At 46.4% G+C, this 24686-nt stretch overlaps 2 protein-coding genes across 2 annotated transcripts; one reads left to right on the top strand and one right to left on the bottom strand.

Annotated features, from left to right (window-relative positions):
* The first annotated feature begins 5480 nt into the window (after positions 1–5480).
* On the top strand, positions 5481–10175 carry LOC128576777 (SIN3-HDAC complex-associated factor-like). Its single transcript, XM_053579002.1, has 2 exons — positions 5481–5645; positions 9486–10175. The coding sequence occupies exons 1-2, from the start codon at positions 5481–5483 to the stop codon at positions 10173–10175; spliced, it is 855 nt and encodes a 284-aa protein (XP_053434977.1).
* Positions 10176–20600: 10425 nt separating this feature from the next.
* LOC128577674 (glyceraldehyde-3-phosphate dehydrogenase-like) lies at positions 20601–21752 on the bottom strand. Its single transcript, XM_053579959.1, has one exon. It carries the CDS (start codon positions 21750–21752, stop codon positions 20745–20747), a length of 1008 nt encoding a protein of 335 aa, XP_053435934.1. The 3' UTR covers positions 20601–20744.
* Between the last annotated feature and the right edge of the window lie 2934 nt (positions 21753–24686).

The raw sequence follows: 24686 nt of genomic DNA, 5'->3' as shown, positions 1-24686 counted from the left end.
AGGAGGGGTGGTCTCTGTCATTTCTCTTTGTACATAATGCATTCACCCCGACCCCCTTCTACCCACCCCATTCTATCCTAAACACATCCATAAAAAATAAATAAATAAAAATAAAAGAAAGAAAGAAAGAACACACTCCGGCAGACACGTAAAGGTGGAGGGGAAGAGCCTGAAACAGGAAGGGCAGTGAGGGGTTTCCTGGGTTAGTTGAGAACAGGCTGGCACAGTGCTCGGCCTTTTGGGGAGAATATACCTTTTATTCCCTGTGGAGGGAAAAACAGCTTTTAAACATTTATATTCCTCTTCAACTGGCACTCATGCAAAAACAACAGCAAAGAGATTCCTCAGTACTGATGTAGAGGTAAAGGTCTGAACTGGAAAGTGGGACAAGGAGATCCACGTGAGGGGCGAACTGTGGGAGAGGAGGGTCTGCTTACGAATAGTGGGTGTGACACAAGAAAAATCCCCGAGTTTTAAGTGGGGGTGTGAGAAATGCAGATGCTCTTCTCTGAGATGAAGACTGGAGGAGGAGGTCATTTGGGGAGACCTGACGGGTGCTGCTTAGGACTTGCTGAGTTCCAGGTGTCTGAGGGCAGGGGCTTTGTTCCACATGAGTCTGCCTCCCAACTGTGCTGCTCACCAGCGGTGCGAGCAATAGGCTGAGACAAGAGGATCTCTTGAGCCCCAGAGTTTGTTTGAGGTTGCTGTGCGCCATGACACCAGGCATTATACCCAGGGAGACAGAGTGAGACTCTGTCTCAAAAAAAAAAAAAGGAGAAGGAGAAGAATTGAGTAGATGTGGGCATTTCAGGCACACTCTCTGTTGGTTCAGGACTGAGCTTCTCATCACGTGCCATGCCGTCTCCACCAGTCACAACCTTTAGCCTTACTACAAACCACAGAGGGATGGGAACTTCCCTTTAGGAACAATTTTCCACTTAAAAAGAAACTGCTAGTTAACATCACTGGCCAGTTTAGGGGCACCACTGTCTGCCTCTGGGGTCATTGTCCACATGTATCTGTTTTCTCTTAGCTGAACCTTTCTTGCTATTGGTACCCAAAGGCAGATGAGCCAGTGGGAACAGCAACCTCAGCATTGTAGGGGCACAGCTGCCAGGGGCTCTGCCACATTCATTAAAGCCCCAGTGGACAGGATCAAGACCCAAACAAAAATCAAAATCCCTCCCACCACTCCAAACACAATGTTAGGCACCTCATGTGAGGTAACAGTGTTAGGTGAGCAGATTAACTGAATAGGTGCCTTCCAGCATTCCAACTAGGCAAAATGTGGATTTGCAACACAGGTTATTATTTATTTTACAGAAAAAGAATCACTGTCACTTTCTTTTAAGGGTAATCTTACAGAAATTAAAAATAGGAGGCCAGAGCTCACGCCTATAATCCCAACATTCTGGAAGGCCAAAGTGGGTGGATTGTTTGAGCTCAGGAGTTTGAGACCACTCTAAGCAAGAGACACTCCATCTCTATTAAAAATGGAAAAATTGGCCAAGTTCAGTGATGCATACCTGTAGTCCCAGCTGCTTGGGAGGCTGAGGCAGGAGAATCTTGAGCCCGGGAGCTATGATGATGTCACTACATCCTAGCCTGGGTAACAAAAAGACTCTGTCTCGGAAAAATATATATATAGGATTTCATTTACATACAACTTTCTGGAATCCCCAACATGTCCAGTATGTAAAATAAGATATCCCTTTATACGGATGTTTGTTAATTATGAATGAGTTTTATTCAGACTTGCTCATTTTTTTCTCAAATTATCCAGAAAATTAGAGCATGCAGAGTGAAGGGGTTGGGGGTGAGCCACAATTCTTAAAACTTTCATAGGACAGCCGGGCGTGGTGGCTCACGCCTGTAATGCCAGCACTGTGGGAGGCTGAGGAGGGAGGATTGCTTGAGCTCAGGAGTTCGAGGCTTGTCTGAGCAAGAGTGAGACCCCGACTCATGAAAAAAATGGAAAAACACAGCCGGGCGCCGCGGCGAGCGTCTGTAATCCCAGCAGCTTCGGAGGCTGAGGCAGCAGGATGCCCACAGCCGGAGTCTGAGGTTGCAGTGAGCTACCACGCCATTGCCCTCTGCTCAGGGCATAGGGTAGAACTGTGTCTCGACCAAAAAGAAAACTTTCATAGGACATAGAAATTTTGACTTGAGCTGGGGTGAGGAGAGGAAATCTTTTTAAAGAGCCACCAACTAATTATTTGCTGCCACTCAACCTCATGGATTCTATACTAATCACTGCCTGGAAATTCAGCTGTCGGCATATCTCTAGGTCTGCTAACTAGGCAAAGGAAAGCAAAGTCATCTTCTATTGAATAGTACCTATAATAGGGTTACAAAAACTCGGGGGAACATTCTGAGCCTGTGCAACCCACCAGCTAGAGTAGGGGCCACCGTCCACACAGGGCTTCATTAAAGCCTAAGATGTGATGCTTCACCTTTCAGCTTGCAAATATTTTCTTCCAACGCACCCCGAAAAGATAACACCCAATGACTATCAGTCACAGGACGATGCAAGGGAATAAGTATTTTATAAACTGCTGGTAGAAGAATAAATTGCAACCAGTGTTTATGGAGAATAATTTGTCAATTTAAAATTCTTAAATAAAAGTGTCTATACTGGCTTGGCACCCGTAGTACAGTGGTTACAGCGCCAGCCACATGCACCAGGGCTGGGGGGTTTGAACCCAGCTCGGGTCAGCTAAACAACGACTACTGCAACAACAACAAAAAATTGGCCAGGCATTGTGGTGGGCGCCTGTGGTCCCACCTACTTGGGAGGCTGAGGCAAGAGAAACTCTTGAACCTAAGAGTTTGAGGTTGCTGTGGGCTGTGACGCCATGGCACTCTACCGAGGGCAATAAAGTGACACTCTGTCTCTAAAAAAAAATACTAAATAAAGAAAACAAAGATAGGCTCAGTGCCCACAGCACAGTGGTTACGGTGCCAGCCACAAACACTGAAGGTGGTGGGTTTGAACCCAGCCAGCACCAGCTAAACAACAATGACAACTTTAGGGCGGCACCTGTGGCTCAGTAGGTGGGGCGCCGGCCACATATACCGAGGGTGGCGGGTTCAAACCCGGCCCCGGCTGAACTGCAACCAAAAAATAGCCGGGCGTTGTGGCGGGTGCCTGTAGTCCCAGCTACTCGGGAGGCTGAGGCAAGAGAATGGCTTAAGTCCAGGAGTTGGAGATTGCTGTGAGCTGTGTGTGGCCACGGCACTCTACCGAGGGCCATAAAGTAAGACTGTCTCTACAAAAAAAAAAAAAAAGACAACTTTAACAACAAATAGCTGGGCACTGTGGCAGGTGCCTGTAGTCCCAGCTACTTGGGAGGCTGAAGCAAGAGAATTGCTTAAGCCCAAGAGTTTGAGGTTGCTGTGAGCTGTGATGCCACAGCACTCTACCCAGGGCAACAGCTTGAGACTCTGTTTCAAGAAAAAAAAGAAAAGAAAAGATACTCCAGGAGTCCAAGGCAGGAGGATCACTTGAGATCAGGAGTTCAAGACCAGCCTGAGCAAGAGCAATACTTTATCTCCATAAAAAATCGAAAAATTAGGTGGGTGTTGTGATGGGCGCCTGTATTTTGAAGCCAGGAGTTGAGATTTCTGTAAGCTATGATAATGCTACTGCACTTTAGTCACTGGACAAAGCAAGATTCTGTCTCAAAAAAAAAAAAAAATACTCTTTTAAAAAGTGTGTGTAGGGTGGTGCCTGTGGCTCAAGGAGTGGGGCGCTGGTCCCATATGCCGGAGGTGGCGGGTTCAAACCCAGCCCCGGCCAAAAACCACAAAAAAAAAAAAAAAAGTGTGTGTAAAGGGCAGCACCTACAGGCTGCTGTAGGTGGCCTCTACTCTAGCTGGTGGGTTGACTTTGCTTTCCTTTGCCTATTTAGTAGCTCCGTGAGTAGGTGTATGTAGCACCAACTACATACACCCAGGCCGGGCCAGCTAAACAACAATGACAACTGCAACAAAAAAATAGCTGGGTGCTGTGGCAGATGCCTATAGTCCCAGCTACTTGGGAAGCTGAGGCAAGAGAATCACTTAAGCCCAAGAATTTGAGGGTGCTGTGAGCTGTGACGTCACAGCACTCTACCAAGGGTGACATACTAAGACTCTGTCTCAAAAAAAAAAAAAAAAAGTGTGTGTAAAGTAGCTGGGTAGCTACTCAGGAGCCTGAGGTGGGAGAATTGACTGAGCTCAGGAGCTCAAGGCCAGCCTTGAGCTGGCATAGTGAGAACCCATTTTGAAAAAAGAAAAAAAAAGTGTATGTAAATTCCAGTATTATTTGTTTAATTAAATAACTTCGTTTTGAGACAGAGTCTCCACCTGTCTCCTGGGCTAGAGTGCCATGGCGTCAGCCTAGCTCACAAATTCCTGGGCTCAAGCGATCCTCCTGCCTCAGGCTCTCACCACCAAGCCCGGTAGAGATGTGGGGCTAGCTTTGCTCAAGCTGTTCTCTAACTCCTGACCTCAAGCAATCCTTCCACCTTAGCCTCCCAGAGTTCTAGAATTACAGGTGTGAGCCATTTTGCCTTGCCCCTCCCATATTATTTATAGGTGCAACAAAGCAAAACAGAAAGTCGTGTAAAATAAATAAGGCACTGAAATGACAGAATACCATGAAGTCATGCCCAGGATATCTCAAGTAGAAGGAAGCAGATCACAAAGGATCGTTTCCCCCAGGTTTAGAAGGATAATGTATGTTTATGTTTGCACAGAAAAAGATAGAAGATACCGGGCACAGTGGCTCACATCTGTAATCTTAGCACTTGGGAGGCCAAGGCAGGTGGATTGCCTGAACTCACAAATTTGAGACCAGCCTGAGCCAGAGCGAGACCCGGTCTCTAAAAATAGCCAGGCTTTGTGGTGGGCACCTGTATTCCCAGCTACTTGAGAGGCTGAGGCAAAAGAATTGCTTAAGCCCAAGAGTTTGAGGTTGCTGTGAGCTACGAGGCCATGGCGCTCTACTGAGGGCAACAAAGTGAGATTCTGTCTCAAAAAATATATATATATATTTTGTTGCCCTGGGTAGAGTGCCATGGCTTCATAGCTCACAGCAACCTCAAACTCTTGGGATCAAGAGATTCTCTTGCCTCAGCCTCCCAGTAGTTTCTATTTCTAGGAGAGATGGGGTCTTGCTCTTGCTCAGGCTGGTCTCGAACTCCTGAGCTCAGGGGATCCACCGGCCTCAGCCTCCCAGAGTGTTGGGATTACAGGCATGAGCCACCTCGCCTGGCCTTGACTGTGCTTTTCTATCTCCAACCATTAGTTTCTGCTCTCATTATTTTATTCCTATATTGAGTCAGGTTTCTCAACGATGACTACCTGCTATTAGTTTTCAAAGTTCCAAGGATCATGAGGGTTGCATCCAGGAAATAGTGATCTGAGTACATATTCCCCAGTTCCCAGGGGAGCATCAAGTGGCGAGGGCTCATTAGGAAGCTACAGAAGCAGCCTGCATGCTTCACTGTCGGCACCTTGGCTTTGAGGACAGGACTCCAGAACGCTGTGATCCTTTCCTCCCACACCTCTCAGTTGTTGATGTTGTCCTGGCAAACACAACAGCAGCACATTCAAAGTACCTGCATGGGTCCATGGATATGCTGAGGCACTGCCTGCTCTTGGTATGAGCAAAGGGCTGAAGGGGAAGTCTGGGGACCCTTGTACCACTGAAGCACATACAAAGAACCAACCAAATCCACAGGGTGGAAGTCACCTAGACTTTGGATGAACAGTTAACTCAGAACCTCTGAACCCCTAGGTTGCAAATACCCAGAAATTATTGGTAAAATCTGATAATGTTATATGTATTTGCACTTTTTTCTCTTTTTTTTTTTTTGGAGACAGAGTCTCACCTGGGGTTGAGTACTATGGCGTCACAGCTCACAGTAACCTCAAACTCTTGGGCTCAAGCAATTCTCTTGTCTCAGCCTCCAGTGTAGCTGGGACCATAGGCACCCACCACACCACCTGGCTATTTTTAGAGACAGGATCTCTCTCTAGCTCAGGCTGGTCTCAAACTCCTGAGCTCAAGTAATCCACCCACCTCAGCCTCCCGGAGTGCTGGGATTACAGGGTGCTGGCCTGTATTTGCACTTCTGGGGAGAAGATTCACAACTCTCATCACATTCTCAAAGGAGTATGTGACACAAGTGAGGTTCAGAAAAGGAACACAAAGTTGTCCTACAGAACCATTATTTTGTTATGTTTCTTCCTGAGGCCCAGCATGGTGGCTCACACCTGTAATCCTAGCACTTTGAGAGGCTGAGGCTGATGGATTGCCTGAGCTCAGGAGTTGAAGACCAGCCTGAGCAAGATCGAGACCCCATCTTGAAAAGAATAGCTGGGCGTTGTGGCGAGTGCCTGTAGTCCCAGCTACTCGGGAGGCTGAGGCAAGAGGATTGCTTGAGCCCAGGGATTTGAGGTTGCTGTGAGCTATGATGATGCCATGGCACTCTACCCCAGGTGACAGAGTGACACTCTGTCTCAAAAAAAAGAAGAAGAAGAAGAAGAAAAAAAGAAAAGCATAGTCGCCAGAGTATTGACACAGACTGGAATTCAAGAACTTGGTGGTAGAAATGAAAAGGGACATAGACTTTCAAACCTTAATCCCAGTAGACTCAAGACATTGACCTTTGAGGAAGGTGATGGGCCTCAAAAATATACAGACTTGGCTTGGCACCCATACTCAGTGGTTAGGGCACAGGCTACATGTACGGAGGCTGGTGAGTTTGAACCCAGCCCGGACCTGCTAAACAATGAAAACTGCAATAAAAAGCTGGGCTTTGTGGTGAACGTCTATAGTCCCAGCGACCTGGGAGGGTGAGACAAGAGAATCACTTAAGCCCAAGTGTTTGAGGTTGCTGTGAGCTGTGATGCCACAGCACTCAACTAAGGGTGACAAAGTGAGACTCTGTCTCCGTGATCATGGTATCTCCTCTGCCATGTAAGTATGTGAGACTCTGTCTCAAAAAAAAAAAAAAATACACACAGACTGAGGCAGGGGTAGGGTGTTGTTTGTGATGACTTGTAGCTCTCACTCATGAATTGAGAGCTAACAGATCATACGGTCAATGGAAAGGCCACAAACATTTCTAAACCCAAAAGTCACAGGAACTGAGTGACTTGGAGAAAGATAACCAGAGAAAAGAGGTCAAGGGGTACCAGAGTGATAGGACAAGAACTGAGACCTGGTGGTGCCTGTGGCTCAAGGAGTAGGGTGCCCGCCGCATATACCGGGGTTGGCAGGTTCATGCCCGGCCCCAGCCAAAAAGTTGTTGGGTGCGCCTGTACTCCCAGCTACTTGGGAGGCTGAGATAAGAGAATCGTCTAAGCCCAAGAGCTGGAGGTTGCTGACGCCACAGCACTCTACTGAGGGTGGCAAAGTGACACTCTGTCTCTAAAAAAAATAAATAAATAACTGAGAACTGTCTGAGAGGTAGAATCCAGAGGATGGGGAGAGGTGGAATTGGACAGAGAGGGTGGGGGAGCTGGAATCCGTAAGAAAGCCTCTGAGATGGTTAGCCTGGGAGAGTGCTTGGGTGAGTGTGTTCACCAAGAACATAAATTCGTGAGGCAGAGCTCAATGGGAGGATATAATGAGCTGTTTTGGGCTCATTAATCTGAGGAGCCTGAAGGCCCCCCAGTGCAAATGTCCGGCAGGCATCAGGAAATAGGGATCACGAGCTACCAGATGATGTGGCTGCTAAAAAGAACATGAGATTGGGTTTCATTTGTAGCCATAGGGTTTAGGCAGAGGTGATCAGCTACTGTGTGCCAGTTAGGTCTTTCATGGTGAGTGCCTCAGTGGCACCCTGGGCAGTGGGGAGGGAGTAGGGGAGCATATTTTAAGACTGACATTAGTAACTCAATTTAGAACAGGCCTGGGGGCAGAAGCGGGGGAGGGGGCTGGCGGAGAGGGGGTGGAACTAGGAAGCTTAATGTTACAGACACTAAAAAAAAAAAAAAACAGATGTCAGCATTTTCTGAAAGAGGAATGTTGGCCAGGCATGCTGGCTCATGCCTATAATCCTAGCAATCTGGAGGCCGAGGCAGGTGGATCCCTTGAGCTCAGGAGTTCAAGACCAGCCTCAGCAAGAGTGAGACCCCTGTCTCTAAAAAAACAAATAGCTGGGCATTGTGGTGGTTGCCTGTAGTCCCAGCTATTTGAGAGGCTGAGACAAGAGAATAGCTTGAGCCCAAGCCTTTGAGGTTGCTGTGAGCTATGATGCCACAGCACTGTATTCAGGGTGACAAAGTAAGACTCTGTCTCAAAAAAAAAGGAGAAAGGGCGGCGCCTGTGGCTCAGTCGGTAAGGCGCCGGCCCCATATACTGAGGGTGACGGGTTCAAACCTGACCCCGGCCAAACTGCAACCAAAAAATAGCCGGGCGTTGTGGCGGGCGCCTGTAGTCCCAGCTACTCGGGAGGCTGAGGCAGGAGAATCACCTAAGCCCAGGAGTTGGAGGTTGCTGTGAGCTGTGTGACGCCACGGCACTCTACCGAGGGCCATAAAGTGAGACTCTGTCTCTACAAAAAAAAAAAAAAAGGAGAAACTTTGGGTTGATTGATCAGTTTATGATTGGATATGAAAATGGAAGCCCTCCAGAGACGCCAAGCTACCATAAATGTAGCAGAATCTAGAATGTGGCTGGCACAGTGGTTCATGCCTATAATTCCCATTATATTTTGGGAGACTGAGGCAGGAGGATGACTTGAGGTAACCAAGAGTTCATAGCAAGACCCCATCTCTACAAAAAAAACTAGAAAAATTAGCCAGGTGTGGTAGTGTGCTCCTATAGTTCTGGCTAGTTGGGCCACTGAGGTGGGAGGATCTCTTGAGCCCTCCCGGGCCTGTTCAGAGCCTCTGGAGGGTCTCAGTCAGATCACAGATAGGAAAGGTCACAGAATGGGAAGAAGAAAACAGATGAAGAGATCTGGGTGGAAGGGGTAGGAGTTGCTGTGTCTGATACCTCATCCTATCCCTAACCATGCAGGGTTATGTGGGGAGGTGTTATCTTTTAATCCAAAGTCTAATGAGGGCGCCATTGGAGTCCGTCCCCTCACCCCTCACCCCTAGAGCAGAGCCTGACAACAGAGCTTCCTTGAAGCTAGTTGATTTTGTGGAATGGCCCCATGGAACAAGAGTGAGGGACAGGGAAGAATGAAACCCGGCAAGAGGGAAAGCTGATCCAAACTCATTATTATTACTTGGGGCTTGATATCACTGGGGCTTTCTGTGGAGCTGCTTCAAAGTGTCTCAGATTAGGCTCCCTGAGGGATGGAAGAAGACAGTATTTCTGCAAGGCTATCAGCCCAAAGCTGTCAAGGGCTGCTATGGGGTATTTTCATAAGCATCACAATGCAGAATCTAGAATGTGGGCTCCCTCAGCCCCCCAGCCAGCCACAGAGAAGCCCAGGATCTCCTAGATGAGGTGGTTGAGGAGGAGGGAGCGCTTGGAGTAGGGGCTCTGGCCTGGCGTGCGCTCCACTAGGAACGCGACTGCGCGTGGAACTCGCCCAGTAGAAAAGATGTCTCCTTCTCGCAAGCCGAGGATGTACCGAAGCATAGAGGGTTGCTGTATTTGCAGAGCTAAGTCCTCCAGTTGCCGATTCACTGACAGTAAACGCCACGAAAAGGACTTCCGGGGCTGTTTTGGGTTGCGTGAAATTCGCTCCGGAGACATCTGTAATGCCTGTGTCCAGATTCTGAAAAAATGGAGGAAGTTGCCAGAAGGATCAAACAGAAATTGGAATCATGTGGTAGATGCAAGGGCAGGACTGAAGACTACATTCGAACCAAGGAGAATAGAAACTCCGTCTGGAAACAGGATAAAAAGTAGGCGCATGGCTAAACTGCGGAAGGGGCGTCATTCTACCACCTCAGCCCAATCTACTCGTTACAGTAACCCGTCAGGTGACGGTGCAGATAGCGAGATGGCTTCCGGTTGTGAGAGAACACCAGCTTTTTCCTTTATAGATCCCACATACTGGAAAAGACAGAAGATATGTTGTGGGATTATCTATGAAGGCCGTTTTGGGGAAGTCCTCATCGACACCCATCTCTTCAAGCCTTGCAGTGGCAACAAGAAAGCCGCTGCTGAGACGCCAGAGGAGCAGGGCCCAGAGGCTCTGCCTGTCTCCACTCAGGAGTGATGACCGAGGGCTTTATGCAGAAGGGTTGGAACAAAAAGCGATTTTAATTTTGAAAAGACCGCAGAGCAACAAACTGACCCTTCCGTTTTTAACTTGGATGTCCGCTAGTCCGCCAAAAGACAAATTCTAGAATAATTCCGTCCCCCCCACCCCCACAGGTTAACAAACTCTAAAGCCAGTGTCTAGGTGACTAAAAAGAGTTGCACATAATATTTAAGATGCTGAGTACTTCATAGGAAAGCTGAATGCCAATGTGAAGTGCTTTATAACTCTTATTTGTTTAAAATCCTTTTTTTTTTTTAAATCCCTTTCTAATAAATGAAACTGAGGGGAATTTCAGGCAACAGAGACGGGTTTATTGTATGATAAACAATATGCAGTTTCAGTCTTTGTGTATTGAGAAGCAGTGGCTGGGGTGGGGCATTTTATAAGATGACTGGCTATACTTGTTTTCCCTCATGATAATAAATTTGTCATAACACACAAACACAGACTGGTCTCTAAAAGTAATTGTTAATAATTCTGATGTAGGCTGGGTGCCTGTAGGTCAGTGGTTAGGGTGCCAGCCACATGCTCTGAGCTGATGGGTTCAAACCCAGCATGGGCCCGCTAAACAAACAAACAATAATAATAATAATAATGATTTTGTTGTATTAAGGTCTTGCCAAGGTTCTGATGGTTCAAACCTATATACTATTGATTATTAAGCAGGACAGACTGAGCTTTCTGTTACAAATACCTTGAAGGAAATTTCTAAATATACGGAGCGGTAACTATATATTATGCATCCTGTACCACCTCCATTCATATTAATACTCCATAATTTTTTTTTTTTGAGACACAGTCTTACTTTGTCACCCTCGGTAGAGTGCCATAGCATCATAGCTCACAGCAACCTCAACAGCCTTGATAAAGATTTTAGTTTATGTGGAATTTCTAAAGCAGAATGAAAGCTCCTCTTGGGGAAATGGCAAGTCTTTAGGATAGGTGAGATTCCCCCATGAATAGTACCAAGTATTGCCTTGGTGCCCGTAGCACAGTGGTTGCAGCGCCAGCCACGTACACCGAGGCTAGTGGGTTCGAACAAAGCCAGGGCCAGCTAAACAACGACGACAACTGCAACAAAAAAATAGCCAGGTGTTGTGGTGGGCGCCTGTAGTCCCAGCTACTTGGGAGGCTGAGGCAAGAGAATCGCTTAACCCCAAGAGTTTGAGGTTGCTGTGAACTATGATTCTATGGTACTCTACCAAAGTGACAAAGTGAGACTTTGTCTAAAAAAAGAAAAACATGTTTATCTGAAAAATAAATTGCTCAAGTTTTCAGGATGGCACAAAACAAACGTTAATACTTTGGGGGGCATATTTCTTAGAGAGCTTGCTGAGTATGTAAATAATGGACTTTTCTTTATGTTACATGACTGATGACTTCATTGGAAATCTGCACAATTCAGTGCTGGGCATGGTGGCTCACATCTGTAATCTTAGCATTCTGAGAGGCCAAGGTGGGTGGATCGCTTGAGCTCAGGAGTTTGAGACCAGCCTTAGCAAGAGTGAGACCCCATCTCTTAAAAATAGCTGGGCGTTGTGGCTGGGGGCTTGTAGTCCCAGCTACTTTGGAGGCTGAGGCAGGAGGATCTCTTGAGCAGAAGTCTCTTGACACCATAGCACTCTATCCAGGGCGACAAAGTAAGACTCTCTCAAAAAAAAAAAAAGAAAAAAAAATGCGCTGGGCGTTATGGCCAGGGGCTTGTAGTCCCAGCTACTTTGGAGGCTGAGGCAGGAGGATCTCTTGAGCAGAAGTCTCTTGACACCATAGCACTCTATTCAGGGCGACAAAGTAAGACTCTCTCAAAAAGAAAAAAAATGTGCAGTTTTAGCTCTGGATTACTTCAGTTGACCTTTGTTAAGGTTTTAGCTTTGTAGAGTGAATGTTTAACGTGTTTTAACCTGTTAGAGTTTTTATTTTTAATTTTTTCACTATATTTTAAGTAAAAATTACTAAAAGAAAAGAGGTGTGTGTTAATGTTGTGTGTTGGTTGTGGTTTGGCTTCTTCTGGTCAGGCTTGCTGAACATTGAGATATCCTGAACTTGGAGTTCTTCAATTCTAAAATCCTAATTCAAACCCTCTCACTTGAACCCAAACCAAAATAATCTTACTGCCTCTTTTCTGAAAGTTCAGGAGAAACATTACCAGTTTAGACTTCTCACGAGGGAGGAGCATTTGCTTGCCTTATAATGACATGACTTTGTGCTTATTTTTTGAACTGGATTTTAAAAATTGGGTAGTATAACAATAAGGAGTAAGCCGCTTTTTACGGACGCCCTCTAGTTCTATAGTTCTTTTTTTTTTTTTTTTTGTGGTTTTTGGCCGGGGCTGGGTTTGAACCCGCCACCTCCGGCATATGGGACCAGCACCCTACTCCTTGAGCCACAGGCACCGACCTAGTTCTATGGTTCTTAATCCAAACATTTTATATTTCCTCCTTTTGGGAAAAACCTACATGCTATAAGCCACCCTATGCACAGGCTATACAGTTGCTTTGGCTCTCTCACAGTCTTTGAGGTGAATTACAGGAGTCCAGCCATTATCATCCTCTGAGTTATTTTGAATTTTCTTTATGTGTGTACATTTTGGCTACAGTATTGGTGGTAGGATATTTATGATATGGATCATCTCTACTTCTGTTATTTATTACTAGACCTCAATCACAGTCTTCTTTCTTCCTTTCTACCTCTCTTTGCCTGTAGGATGTGCACTATATAGTCATGCACATTAGAAATCTACGGATCTGGCTTGGCGCCTGTAGCTCAACAGCTAAGGGCACCAGCCACATACATCAGAGCTGGCAGGTTGGAATCTAGCCCGGGCCTGACAAACGACAACTGCAACCAAAAAAATAAAATAGCTGGGCATTGTGGCAGGCACCTGTAGTCCCAGCTACTCAGGAGGCTGAGACAAGAGAATTGCTTAAGTCCAAGAGCTGGAAGTTGCTGTGAGCTGTGACAACACAGCACTCCACCCAGGGTGACAAAGTGAGACTCTGTCTCAAAAAAAAAAAAAAAAGAAAGAAAAAGAAAAGAAATCTACATATCTGTTTTGTACTTTTTATACTGTTGGATACCTATAATCAAATCTTTTACTAAGGTATTGAATAAATTTAGTCTTATTAGAAAAAAGAAGAAGAAGAAGCCCCAGGGCCTGAGTGATGCAGCTGAGGGAGGTGCTGTTCTCCCAGAGCCACATGGAATGGGGAACAGGGTCAGACTCACACCTGAGAAGGCTAAAGCTGGCTGTGGACTGAGGTCTGCTACCACCCAAGACTTCAAAGGGGCAAATGATGGCTGACTCACTGCCATGGTGGCCAAGACAGGGGAGCAGGGAAATGCTGCCACACTAGGATCAGCCAGCGCACTCTTCCAGGGTGCACTGGGAGAAAAGCTGTCAGACTGTTTCCTTGGCCCCCCACAGGAGACTGTCTTAGAGACCACCAAAAGGGACTTCAGGGAGGGGGCATCAGGGAGACTTCAGCATAAAGAAGCCAGAGCATATCGCCCAGAGCCGTGACTGAGAGAGGAAACCTCCAGGCCTCTATATGCACAACTTGGGAGACAGAACCCTAGTAGTGAGAATCTTCGATGAGCCCGTGAAAAGTCCCAGAGGATAATCAGCTTTAGACACCTGCCAGGCTCAGAGAGAGAACCTGATCAAGAGAGGCCTTCCAGCACTCTGGGAGGCTAAGGCAGGTGGATTGCCTGTGCTCTCAAGTTCAAGACCAACCTGAGCTAGAGTGAGACCCTCTCTCTAAAAACAGCTGAGCATTGTGGCAGGTGCCTATAGTCTCAGCTACTCGGGAGGTTGAGGCAAGAGGATCACTTGAGCCCAGGAGTCTGAGGTTGCTATGAGAATTTCGTCTTCAGTAGGTTCTTGATCTCCGTGATTCGAAGAATGAATCCACAGACCACAGATCAGTGGTCAGACAGGATTTATTTACAGAAAAGAATACAAAAACACCAAAGCTCCCAGAAGGGGGAACCCAGGTGAGGGAAAGAACTCTCTTGCTCCCTCTCTCTGTCTCTCTCTGGCTCTTTGTCCAGGGGTATATGTAGTAGCATGGGGTCCTCTGTAGTTACATTTAGCCTGGAACTCAGTAGCAAATGAATGGCTACAATCCCTTTCCTTTGGAGGCCTAGGAAACTAACATGAAATTGACCAGGCCTAGGAAATGGGGGGTTCCCTGTTCAGCCACAAGTGCAAGGGGAGGGAGACCTAAGGTGCTGGTGTCTCCAGCAGTTGTCTGGCCCCTCCCGCTACTGGAGCCTCCTGGGGGACAGGGACCCTGCCTATCCTCCAGCCTGCTGGATCCTCTGCCAGCTGCTGCTGCACCAATACCACCAGGGCTGAGGTGGCAGGTCCTCCAGCTCAGCCGAGGGCGCCACCTGTATTACTATGAGGCCATGGCACTCTGCCAGGGGTGACAAAGTGAGACTCTGCCTCAAAAAAAGAGAGAGAGAGAAGCCTTGTCCATTTCTTTATACTCCTCCCTCCATCTCCCCCTCCCCCTCAGGAGGTAGTGGAAGAAGGAGGGGAAGTACAAGAGGGCAGCCACATCCACTTCCTGCTGGAGGATTCCAATGGGAAGCAGGCCTGAGCCAGTGAGGGCAGACGTTATAAAGAATCTCCTAGTCTGGATATTCTAATTATGAGAGAGGCTATATTTGTGACTTTGAGAGACTATGAGACTGATAAAAGACTGAGCCAAAAATCATGGGGTCCACTGGAGTATTTATACAGAAATGGGGTTTATTTATTTACTAGAATGCAGTGGCATCATCCGTTGCTCACTGCAACCTCAAAGTCCTGGGCTCAGGTAATCCTCCTACCTTAGCCTCCCAAGTAGCTGGGACTTGTAGGCATGTGCCACCAATCTGGCTAATTTTTTTTTATTTCTATTTTTATTTTTGAGACAGAGTCTCATTTTGTGGACCTTGGTAGAGTGCTGTGGCATCACAGTTCACATCAACCTCCAACTCTTGGGCTTAAGCAATTCTCTTGCCTCAGCCTCCCACTTAGCTGGGACTACAGGCACCTGTCACAACACCCGGCTATTTTCTTTTTTTTTTTTTTTTTTTTTTTGCAGTTTTTGGCCAGGGGCCGGGCCTGAACCCACCACCTCTGGTATATGGGGCCGGTGCCCTACACCTTTGAGCCACAGGCTCTGCCCAGTCCAGCTATTTTCTTGTTGCAGTTGTCATTGTTTAGCTGGCCCAGGCCTGGTTCGAACTGCCACCCTTGGTGTCTGTAGCTGGTGCCGAGGTCTTGCTCTGACTCAGGCTGGTCTCAAACTCCTAAGCTCAGGGCAATCCACCCGCCATGGCCTCCCAGAGTTGCTAGGATTACAGGTGTGAGCCAGCGCACCTGGACTTTTTTTTTTTTTTTGTAGAGATGGGATCACACTCCTGCTCAGGCTAGTCTCAAATTCTTGAGTTCAATCTATCCTCCCATCTGGGCCTCCCAGAGTGCTAGGATTATAGGCATAAGTTGCCATGCCCAGGCTGGGAATGGGGTTATTTATCCAGTGTATTAGTCAGGGTTCTCCAGAGAAATAGAACCAGTAGGATTGGCTCATATGATTATGGAAGTCAATAAGTGCTAAGATATCAGGGTAAGTCAGCAAGCTGGAGACCCAAGAGAGCTGATAGTGTAGTTCCAGTTCAAATGACAGCAGGCTGGAGGCCTAGGAAAAGCCAGTGTTTCAGTCTGAGTCTGAAGTTAGGAAAAAAACAATGTTCCAGCTCAAAGACAGAAGGAATTCCCTCTTATTTGGGGAATTTCAATGTTCTATTCAGGTCTTCAACAGATTGTATGAGGCCCACAACATTAGGGAGGGCCTTCTGCTTTATTCCATCTATAGATTTAGATGTTAATCTCATCCAAAAATACCCTCACAAAAACACCCAGAATAATGTTTGGCCAAATACCTGAGCAACTTGTGGCCCAGTTGAGTTGACACATACAATTAACTATCCCATCTAGGTAATGTTCACTGAATGAATTTTATAGGTAACTCCATAAAAGTAATGTTATTATTACTTACAAGTCAAGCATAGATAACCTTCCAGTTGCATTCTTAGAACTAGCTCAGAAAAAAAAAGAAGAAAAAAGAACTAGCTCAGGACCTTCTGTGGGCCTGTTGAACCTGACCCTGACTCTTGGCTTACCCTGTCACCAACTTTCACTCTTTAACCAGTCCCCTTCTGCCTGACACGTGGTTAGTACTGTTCTGGCTCTCTTAGTTTTAGGCTCTACTCTCTGAACTGCAGGCAGCATCCCCCCACCCCTGGAGCAGCGTCTCCACATTCATAGCCCTAATGAACTCCCTGTTATATATAGTCTCAGAATCATCCAAGATACATGATTCTCCCCAACTTGCTGAGAGATGCAACACCCTCTTCTGAAACAGCCTGGTGATGACTTTAACATGCAGGAGGCAGTACGCCAGAGAGATCCCTAGCTGAATTCGTGGCTTAACTTGGGTGTGACAATCCACTGAACTATGTTTTATTTATTTCTTTTTCCTACACAGCTTAGACCAAGATGCCAAATGGTTTCCTTTGTAGCCCAGGAATGCCAACACTTACAAATCCTCTGCACCAGGCTCTTCGAGCCAGGATCCTTTTGGCTTTAAACTCTTCCGGGTTGGATGGAAGAAAGAAATATTTATGAGATTTGCTGTCTGCCTCGGGGAGAAATACTCATAATTACTACACTGTGTTCTGAGTCTGACGAGCAAGAGAAAAGCAAACCGCATGCATGCGCAGCCACAGGGGCACAACCACCTATGTCTACAGTGGGTGTGCTGCCCTGGGACATCTTTAAGTCATTTCCCCTTCTCTTCCCTGGATTCAGTCCTTCAGTGAATGTGGTACAAGGAAAACAGCTGCAAAAAAACCCATATTTTTGCTGACATTTTTATTTGAAGAAATTTAAACTTTTTATTATGGAAACATATATCCAAGTAGAGAAAAGAGTAAAATAAACCTCCTTGTACTAGTATTCATCACCCTAGTTCAAAAATTATCAACTAATGGCCAGTCTTATTTCCTCTATACCTTCACCCACTCCTCCACCCCAAAATACCTTGAAGCAAATCCCAGACATCATGTCATTTCTTCTGTAGCTCTTTCAGTAGGTATCTTTTTTTGTTGTTGAGACAGTCTCACTATGTGGCCCTTGGTAGAGTTTCGTGGTGTCACAGCTCACAGCAACCTCAAACTCTTGGGCTTAAGCGATTCTCCTGCCTCAGCCTCCCCAAGTAGCTGGAACTACAGGCACCTGCTGCAACGCCTGGCTTTTTTTTTTGTTGTTGTTGTTCCAGTTGTCATTGTTGTTTAGCATGCCCACGCCGGGATTGAACCAGCCACCCTCAGTATATGTGGCTGGTGCTGTAACCACTGTGCTATGGGCGCCGAGCCTTTAGTAGGTATATTTAACATACCCATAAGCACTTTTATAAAAGAACATAACCACAAGCTGAGTGTGGTGGAGGGCACCTGCAGCCCCAGCTACTTGGAAGGCCGAGGCAGGAGGATCTGTTGAGACCAAGAGTTCAAAACCAACCTAGGCAACATAGTGAGACACCATCTCAAAAGAAAAAAAAAGGCTCGGCACTAGCTCAGCAGCTAGGGCACCAGTCACATACACTGGGGCTGGCAGATTCGAACTCAGCCTGGGCCTGACAAACAACAATGGCAACTACAACAAAAAAATAGCCAGGCATTCTGGCAGGCTCCTGTAGTCCCAGCTACTTGGGAGGCTGAGGCAAGAGAATCGCTTAAGCCCAAAAGTTGGAGGTTGCTGTGAGCTGTGATGCAATAGCACTCTACCAAGGGTGACATAGTGAGACTCTGTCTCAAAAAACTTTTACAAAGAAAAAAAAGACTATAATAACTATAAACACAGTAACATTAACACTCACCATAACAACAATTACTTCATATCACCAAGTATCTAGTCAGTATTCACATGTCCCCAATTGTCTTACACATTTTTTATAGTTTGTCTGAATCCAGATCCAAATAAGTCTATGCATTGCATTCATGATATGTTTCTTAAGTACATTAGTCCACATTTACCTTCCATCACATTATTCTTTTTTGCAATTTGTTGTTGAAGAAACTGAATAGTTTGTCTGTAGAGTGTCCCATAACCAGAATATTGCTTAGTGCATCCTCATGGTGTGGTTTAACATGTTCCTCTGTCCTAGGTATTCCCTATAAATTAGTAGTCAGAGATAGAGCAAGGCTGTCCAATAGAACTTCCTACAAGGATAGAGATGACCTGTATCTGTGCTGTCTAATATGGTAGTCACTAGCCCCATGTGGCTACTGAAATGGCACTTGAGATGGAGCCAATGCAACTAAGGAGCTAGATGTTCAGTTTTATTTTATTTTATTTTATTTATTTATTTATTTATTTTGAGACAGAGCCTCAAGCTGTCACCCTGGGTAGAGTGCCATGGTATCACAGCTCACAGCCACCTCCAACTCCTGGGCTCAAGTGATTCTCCTGCCTCCTCCTCACAAGTAGCAGGGACTACAGGTGCCCGCCACAATGCCTGGCTATTTTTTGGTTGCAGCTGTCATTGTTGTTTGGTGGGTCCAGGCTGGATATGAACTTGCCAGCTCAGGTGTATGTGGCTGGCACCTTAGCCATTTGAGCCACAGGCACCGAGCCAGTTTTATTTTATTTTAATTCATTTGCATTCACATAGCCACATGGGGCTAGTGACTACAGTATTGAACAATATAGATCTAGAGGCTTGAGAGTCAGATTTGTTTTGCTTTCAAAACTTCAGGTGGCGCTGTGTACTTTCTCATTCACCACTGTATTTAGTCCAAATATGTTTCTTCTAGTCTGCAGTATGCCCTAATGGTGTCTGTGCCTTCTATCCACTTCACAGCAGGCCACAGGGTGGCACTGCCAACTAGATCTTTGAGAAGGCCACCAGTACAATGAACACAATTACTTTTAGTTAGGACACAGCAAATTTCCCTCACTGTTTTGTTGGACTCCATCATGTTTCCCTCACAAAACTTGCAAAATCAAGGAATTTGAATGTTTCTTCATTTTACAGATGAAGAAAATGGGGTAGAGAGAAGAGCAGGCTGCTTCTCCACACTGTGCCCCCTTCCCCTGTGAAGAGCCCCTCCTGAGAACCTCTTTGGGGAGAAGAGAGAGGTAAAAGTTTCCACAGCTAGTAAATGGCAAAGCACAGAACTTAAGTCTGTCACCTAATGGCCACAGCATGGTTCTTCCTTCCTTCTTCTATCAACACAATGAATTCCATGATAGCTTTGGTGATATTGAGCCATCTTTGCATTCCTGCAATAATCCTACCTGGTCACAACATTTTAATATATATATATTTTTTGAGACAGAGTCTCAAGCTGTCACAAGTCTCAAGCTGTAGGGTGCAATGGCTTCACAGCTCACAGCAACCTCAGACTCTTGGGCCTAAACAATTCTCTTCCCTCAGCCTCCCAAGTAGCTGGGACTACAGGCGCCCACCAAACGCCTGGCTATTTTTTGTTGTTGTTGAAGTTGTCATTGTTGTTTTAGCAGGCCCCAGGCAGGTTCTAACCCACAAGCCTTTGTGTATGTGGCCAGCACCCACCCACTGAGCTACAGGTGCTGCCACATTTTGGTATCTTACATACTGTTTATTAAACTTGCTAATTGCCAGGCACTGTGGCTCATGCCTGTAATCCTAGCACTTTGGAGGCCGAGGTGGGTGGACTGCCTAAGCTTACAGGTTCAAGACCAGCCTGAGCCAGGGCAAGACCTCATCTCTAAAAATAGCCGGGCATTGTGGCGGGCGCCTGTAGTCCCAGGTACTCAAGAGGCTGAGGCAAGAGAATCATTTGAGCCCAGGAGTTTGAGTTTGCTGCAAGCCTCAATAGTGTTGCCACAACACTCTATGGAGGGCAACAAAGTGAGACTCTGTCTCAAAAAAAAAAAAAAAACTTGCTAATATATTGTTTAGGATTTTTGGATATGTGTTTATAAATGAGTTCAGCCAATTCTTTCTTGTTATTGTACTTGTCTCATTGACTTTCAAGATACAACTAGCTCCATAAAATGAATCAGGCAGCTTTCCCTTTTTTCTGTAAAAATTCATATAAGTAGGAGTTCCTATTTTTTGAATATTGGGTAAAACACATCCATGAAATTGTCTGAACCTGGTACCCTTCCTTTTTTTTCTTTCCTTTGTGGAGGTGGGGTGGGGACCCTAGGAGAGATTTCTGATGTTCTGTTTCATTTTTTAAAAGGTTGTTGATTTATCCTGTTATCCCATTCATTTTCTTTTTTTTAATTCAGGGAACTTTATTGACGTTACATGACAAGGTGGGACTCCTTAAGCCCCTCTTGTTCTTGAGGGGGTCTGGTGTGGAAACTGTCGAGGGGAGATTCTCAGTGAGGTGGGGGACTGAGTAGGCAGGGGCACCCCAGCAACTAAGGGCCTTTCTCTTCCTCTCATGCTCTGGCTGGGGCTTGTGGTCTGGGGGTTCTTACTCCTTGGAGGCCATGTGGGCCATAAGATCCACCACCCTGTTGCTGTAGCCAAATTCATTATCATACCAAGCAATGAGTTTGACAAAGTGGTTGTTGAGGGCCATGCCAGCCACAGCATCAAAGGTGGAAGAATGTGTGTCACCGTTGAAGTCAGAGGAGACTACCTGGTGCTTGGTGTAACCCAGGATGCCCTTGAGGGGGCCCTCTGATGCCTGCTTCACCACCTTCTTGATATCATCGTATTTGGCAGCCTTCTCCAGATGGCAGGTAAGATCCACGACCAACATGTTGGCAGTAGGGACTCGGAAGGCCATGCCAGTAAGTTTCCCATTCAGCTCAGGGATGACCTTGCCCACAGCCTTGGCTGTGCCAGTTGAGGCAGGGATGATGTTCTGGAGAGCCCCGAAACCATCACGCCACAACTTCCCAGAGGGACCATCCACAGTCTTCTGGGTGGCAGTGATGGCATGGACTGTGGTCATGAGTCCCTCCACAATGCCGAAGTTGTCATGGATGACCTTAGCCAAGGGGGCTAAGCAGTTGGTGGTGCAGGAGGCATTGCTGACGATGCAGAGGCTGTTTTCGTACTTCTGGTGGTTCACACCCATCACAAACATGGGGGCATCAGCAGAAGGGGCAGAGATGATGACCCTTTTGACACCCCCCTGTAGGTGAGCCCCAGCCTTCTCCATGGTGGTGAAGACACCAGTGGACTCCACAACATACTCTGTGCCTGCCTCACCCCATTTGATTTTGGTGGGATCTCGTTCCTGGAAGATGGTTATGGGATTTCCATTGAGGACAACCTTCCCGTTCTCAGCCTTGACTGTGCCATGGAATTTTCCATGGGTGGAATCATACTGGAACATGTAGACCATGTAGTTGAGGTCAATGAAGGGGTCATTGATAGTGACAATATCCACTTTGCCAGAGTTAAAAGCAGTCCTGGTGACCAGGCGCCCAATACAACCAAAGCTGTTTATTCCGACTTTCACGTCCACCATGGTGCCTCAGGGATGCGGCTGTCTGATGAACAGGAGGACCAGAGAGCTCCCATTCATTATTGAATGGATTTTATTTTACATCTAGAAGATTGTCTCTTTCATCTAATTTTCCAAATTAATTGGCATAAAGCTATTTGTGGTGATCAAATGTGCTTTTCTTTTTATTTTTTTATTTTTTCTCTCTTTACTTTTCTTTTTATTTTTTTAATTTTTATTCATTAATTTTGAGACAGAGTCTTACTGTGTTGCCCTCTGTAGAATGCTGCGGTGTCACAGCTCACAGTAACCTCCAACTCTTGGGCTTAAACGATTCTCTTGCCTCAGCCTCCCAAGTAGCTGGGACTACAGGTGCCCGCCACAACGCCCAGCTATTTTTTTGCTACAGTTGTCATTGTTGCTTAGCTGGCCTGGGCTGGGTTTGAACCTGCCAACCTGGCTCCGTAACCACTGTGGCCGGCTCCGTAACCGCTGTACTATGGGCACCAAGCCTCAAATGTGATTTTCAAATCTCGTCAGCATATTTTCCTCTTCAACATGCTGACTTGTGTCCAGTCCTGTGTCACAAGGCCCGCATAGTGACTTCATAGTCATGATTCTGAATGCCAACCTCAGATGTATAATAAATATTGTCCATTTGTTGATAAGACAGGGAGTGTTAACCAGATATGGTGAGAAAGCCACAGTTCTTAGGCTTGCAAAGGGCATTTAATTTAATTCCCCTCCTATGGGAAACACAAATCTACATAAAATACTTTTTTTCTTTTTTTTTTTTTTAGACAGAGTCTCACTATGTCACCCTCAGTAGAGTGCCATGGTGTCACAGCTCACAGCAACCTCCAACTCTTGGGCTTAAGTGATTCTCTTGCCTCAGCTCCCAAGTAGTTGGGACTACAGGCGCCTGCCACAACGCTTGTCTATATACTATATATATATATATATTTTTTTTTTTTTTTTGGTAGTTGTTATTGTTGTTTAGCTGGCCTGGGCTGGGTTCGAACCCGCCAGCCCCAGTGTATGTGGTATGTGGCCGGAGCCCTAGCCACTGAGCTACGGGTGCCAAGCCATAAAATACTTCTTTTTTTTTTTCATAAAATACTTCTTGATTGTACTACTGCCTTGCTTAAGAATGTTCCATAAGTCTACATTGCTTGGCCAGGCTCTCAGGATGCTATGGAATCAGCTCTCTATAGACTCTAAGTATCAAACTTAGAGCCAAGGAGAATGCCAGAGACAAGGGCACCCTTAAAGTTGGGAAGTCATGATGATACAAACAAGATAATTTTGCACTAGCCCATACAGTACTATAGATACAAACAGCAGGGAGTGATTGGACGAGGGGAGAGCCAGAAAGGGAATGGCTAGGCAGGGTGAGCATCTTAGGCAACAGAAACTGCTAAGGAGAAAGGCAAAATCAGTGGGACAAAAATGCAGAGGCAGGAAGCACCTCAGAATACAGAATGTCAGGAGGGCCTTGCCTCAGGGGGGCCATCTGATTACTGACACAGAAGGGGGGAGGGCATGCCTGCAGTTCTCCTCTGCATAAAACAGGAACTGAATTCATCTGATGAATAGGTTTAGAATGAGAATCAATGCAATTAACTGATATTCTTTCATATAAGAATACATTGTTGGCTGGGGGTGGTGGCTCATACTTATAATCCTAGCACTCTGGGAGGCCATAGTGGGAGAATTGCTTGAGCTCAGGAGTTCAAGACCAGCCTAACCAAGAGTGAGACCCCCATCTCTACAAAAAATAGAAAAATTAGCTGGGTATACTGGCATACACCTGTAGTCCCTGCTTCTTGGCAGGAGGATCACTTGAGCCTGGGAGGTTAAGGTGAGGTTGCTGTGAGCTCTGATGATGCCACTGCACTCTAGGCAACAGAAACCCCACCGCAGGAAAAAAAAAAAATACAGCTCTCTAGTTTAATTTGGATTTTGTAGACTGCAGGCAGCAGCTGCTCCTCCGTGAGGTCAGCTATGGGGCTCTCATGGAGACAGACCTCAGGGGCCAGCCAGGCCGAGAGAAGCTGCTGTAGCTGAGCCCCCTCCCCTGGGCCTGTCTCACGGCTCCTGTGCAATCTCTTGGCTCCCTGACAAACACATCCTCTTTTTCCTCATTCATCCTTTCTGTTCCATCATAACCTCTGCTTACTCATGACCTACCCACAACTCAGCTTTATCTTCTGCTCCCACCGTTAGAGGATATGTCCCCCAGTGTGTCCTAAGTTTAATTACCAAGTTAGAGGAAATCTTGTCAGGGCTCATGCTCTCTTGTAGGCCACCTCACAGGATGCCTTATAGCTGCTGGATTACCCCTTTCTGGTCAAGTGTTCACCTTGCTCTGATCAGCTTTTGCAAGAAGGTAGAGTAGAATCAGGTGTTCCACAGAAAACACCCCCACAGAGGTTGTGGGTGGGGCAGCCTCACTTAGGAGATGCTGAAGATTGGCAGGCATCATGAAAGAAATTTCTACGTCACATGCTAGGGCCTGGCACAATGGTTAAGAGCACAATGTCTAGGCCGGGGGCAGAGGCTCACGCCTGTAATCCTAGCACTTTGTGAAGCCAAGGTAGGAAAATGGCCTGATCTCAAGAGTTTGAGACCAGCCTGAGCAGAGTGAGACCCTATCTCAACTAAAAATAGAAAAACTAGCTGGGCTTTGTGGCAGGCAAGTACAATCCCAGCTACTCGGGAGGCTGAGGCAGGAGGATTGCTTGAGCCTAGGAGTTTTAGGTTGCTATGAACTGTGATGCCATGATACTCTACTCAGGATGACAGAGTGAGACTGTCTCAAAAAAAAGGCACAGCATCTGAAGCCAGACTGCCTGGATTTGAAACCCAGCTCCTCCACTATCCAGCTTTGGGTCCATGGGCACATTAACCTCTTAGGATCTCAGTTTCCTTATCTGTAAAATGGGTTTGGTGATATCC

This window comes from Nycticebus coucang, chromosome X (genome assembly GCF_027406575.1).
Source record: "Nycticebus coucang isolate mNycCou1 chromosome X, mNycCou1.pri, whole genome shotgun sequence".
Classification (NCBI taxonomy): Eukaryota; Metazoa; Chordata; class Mammalia; order Primates; family Lorisidae; genus Nycticebus; species Nycticebus coucang.
Note: the sequence above shows the minus strand (reverse complement) of the source record. Positions and strands in the feature narration are given on the sequence as shown.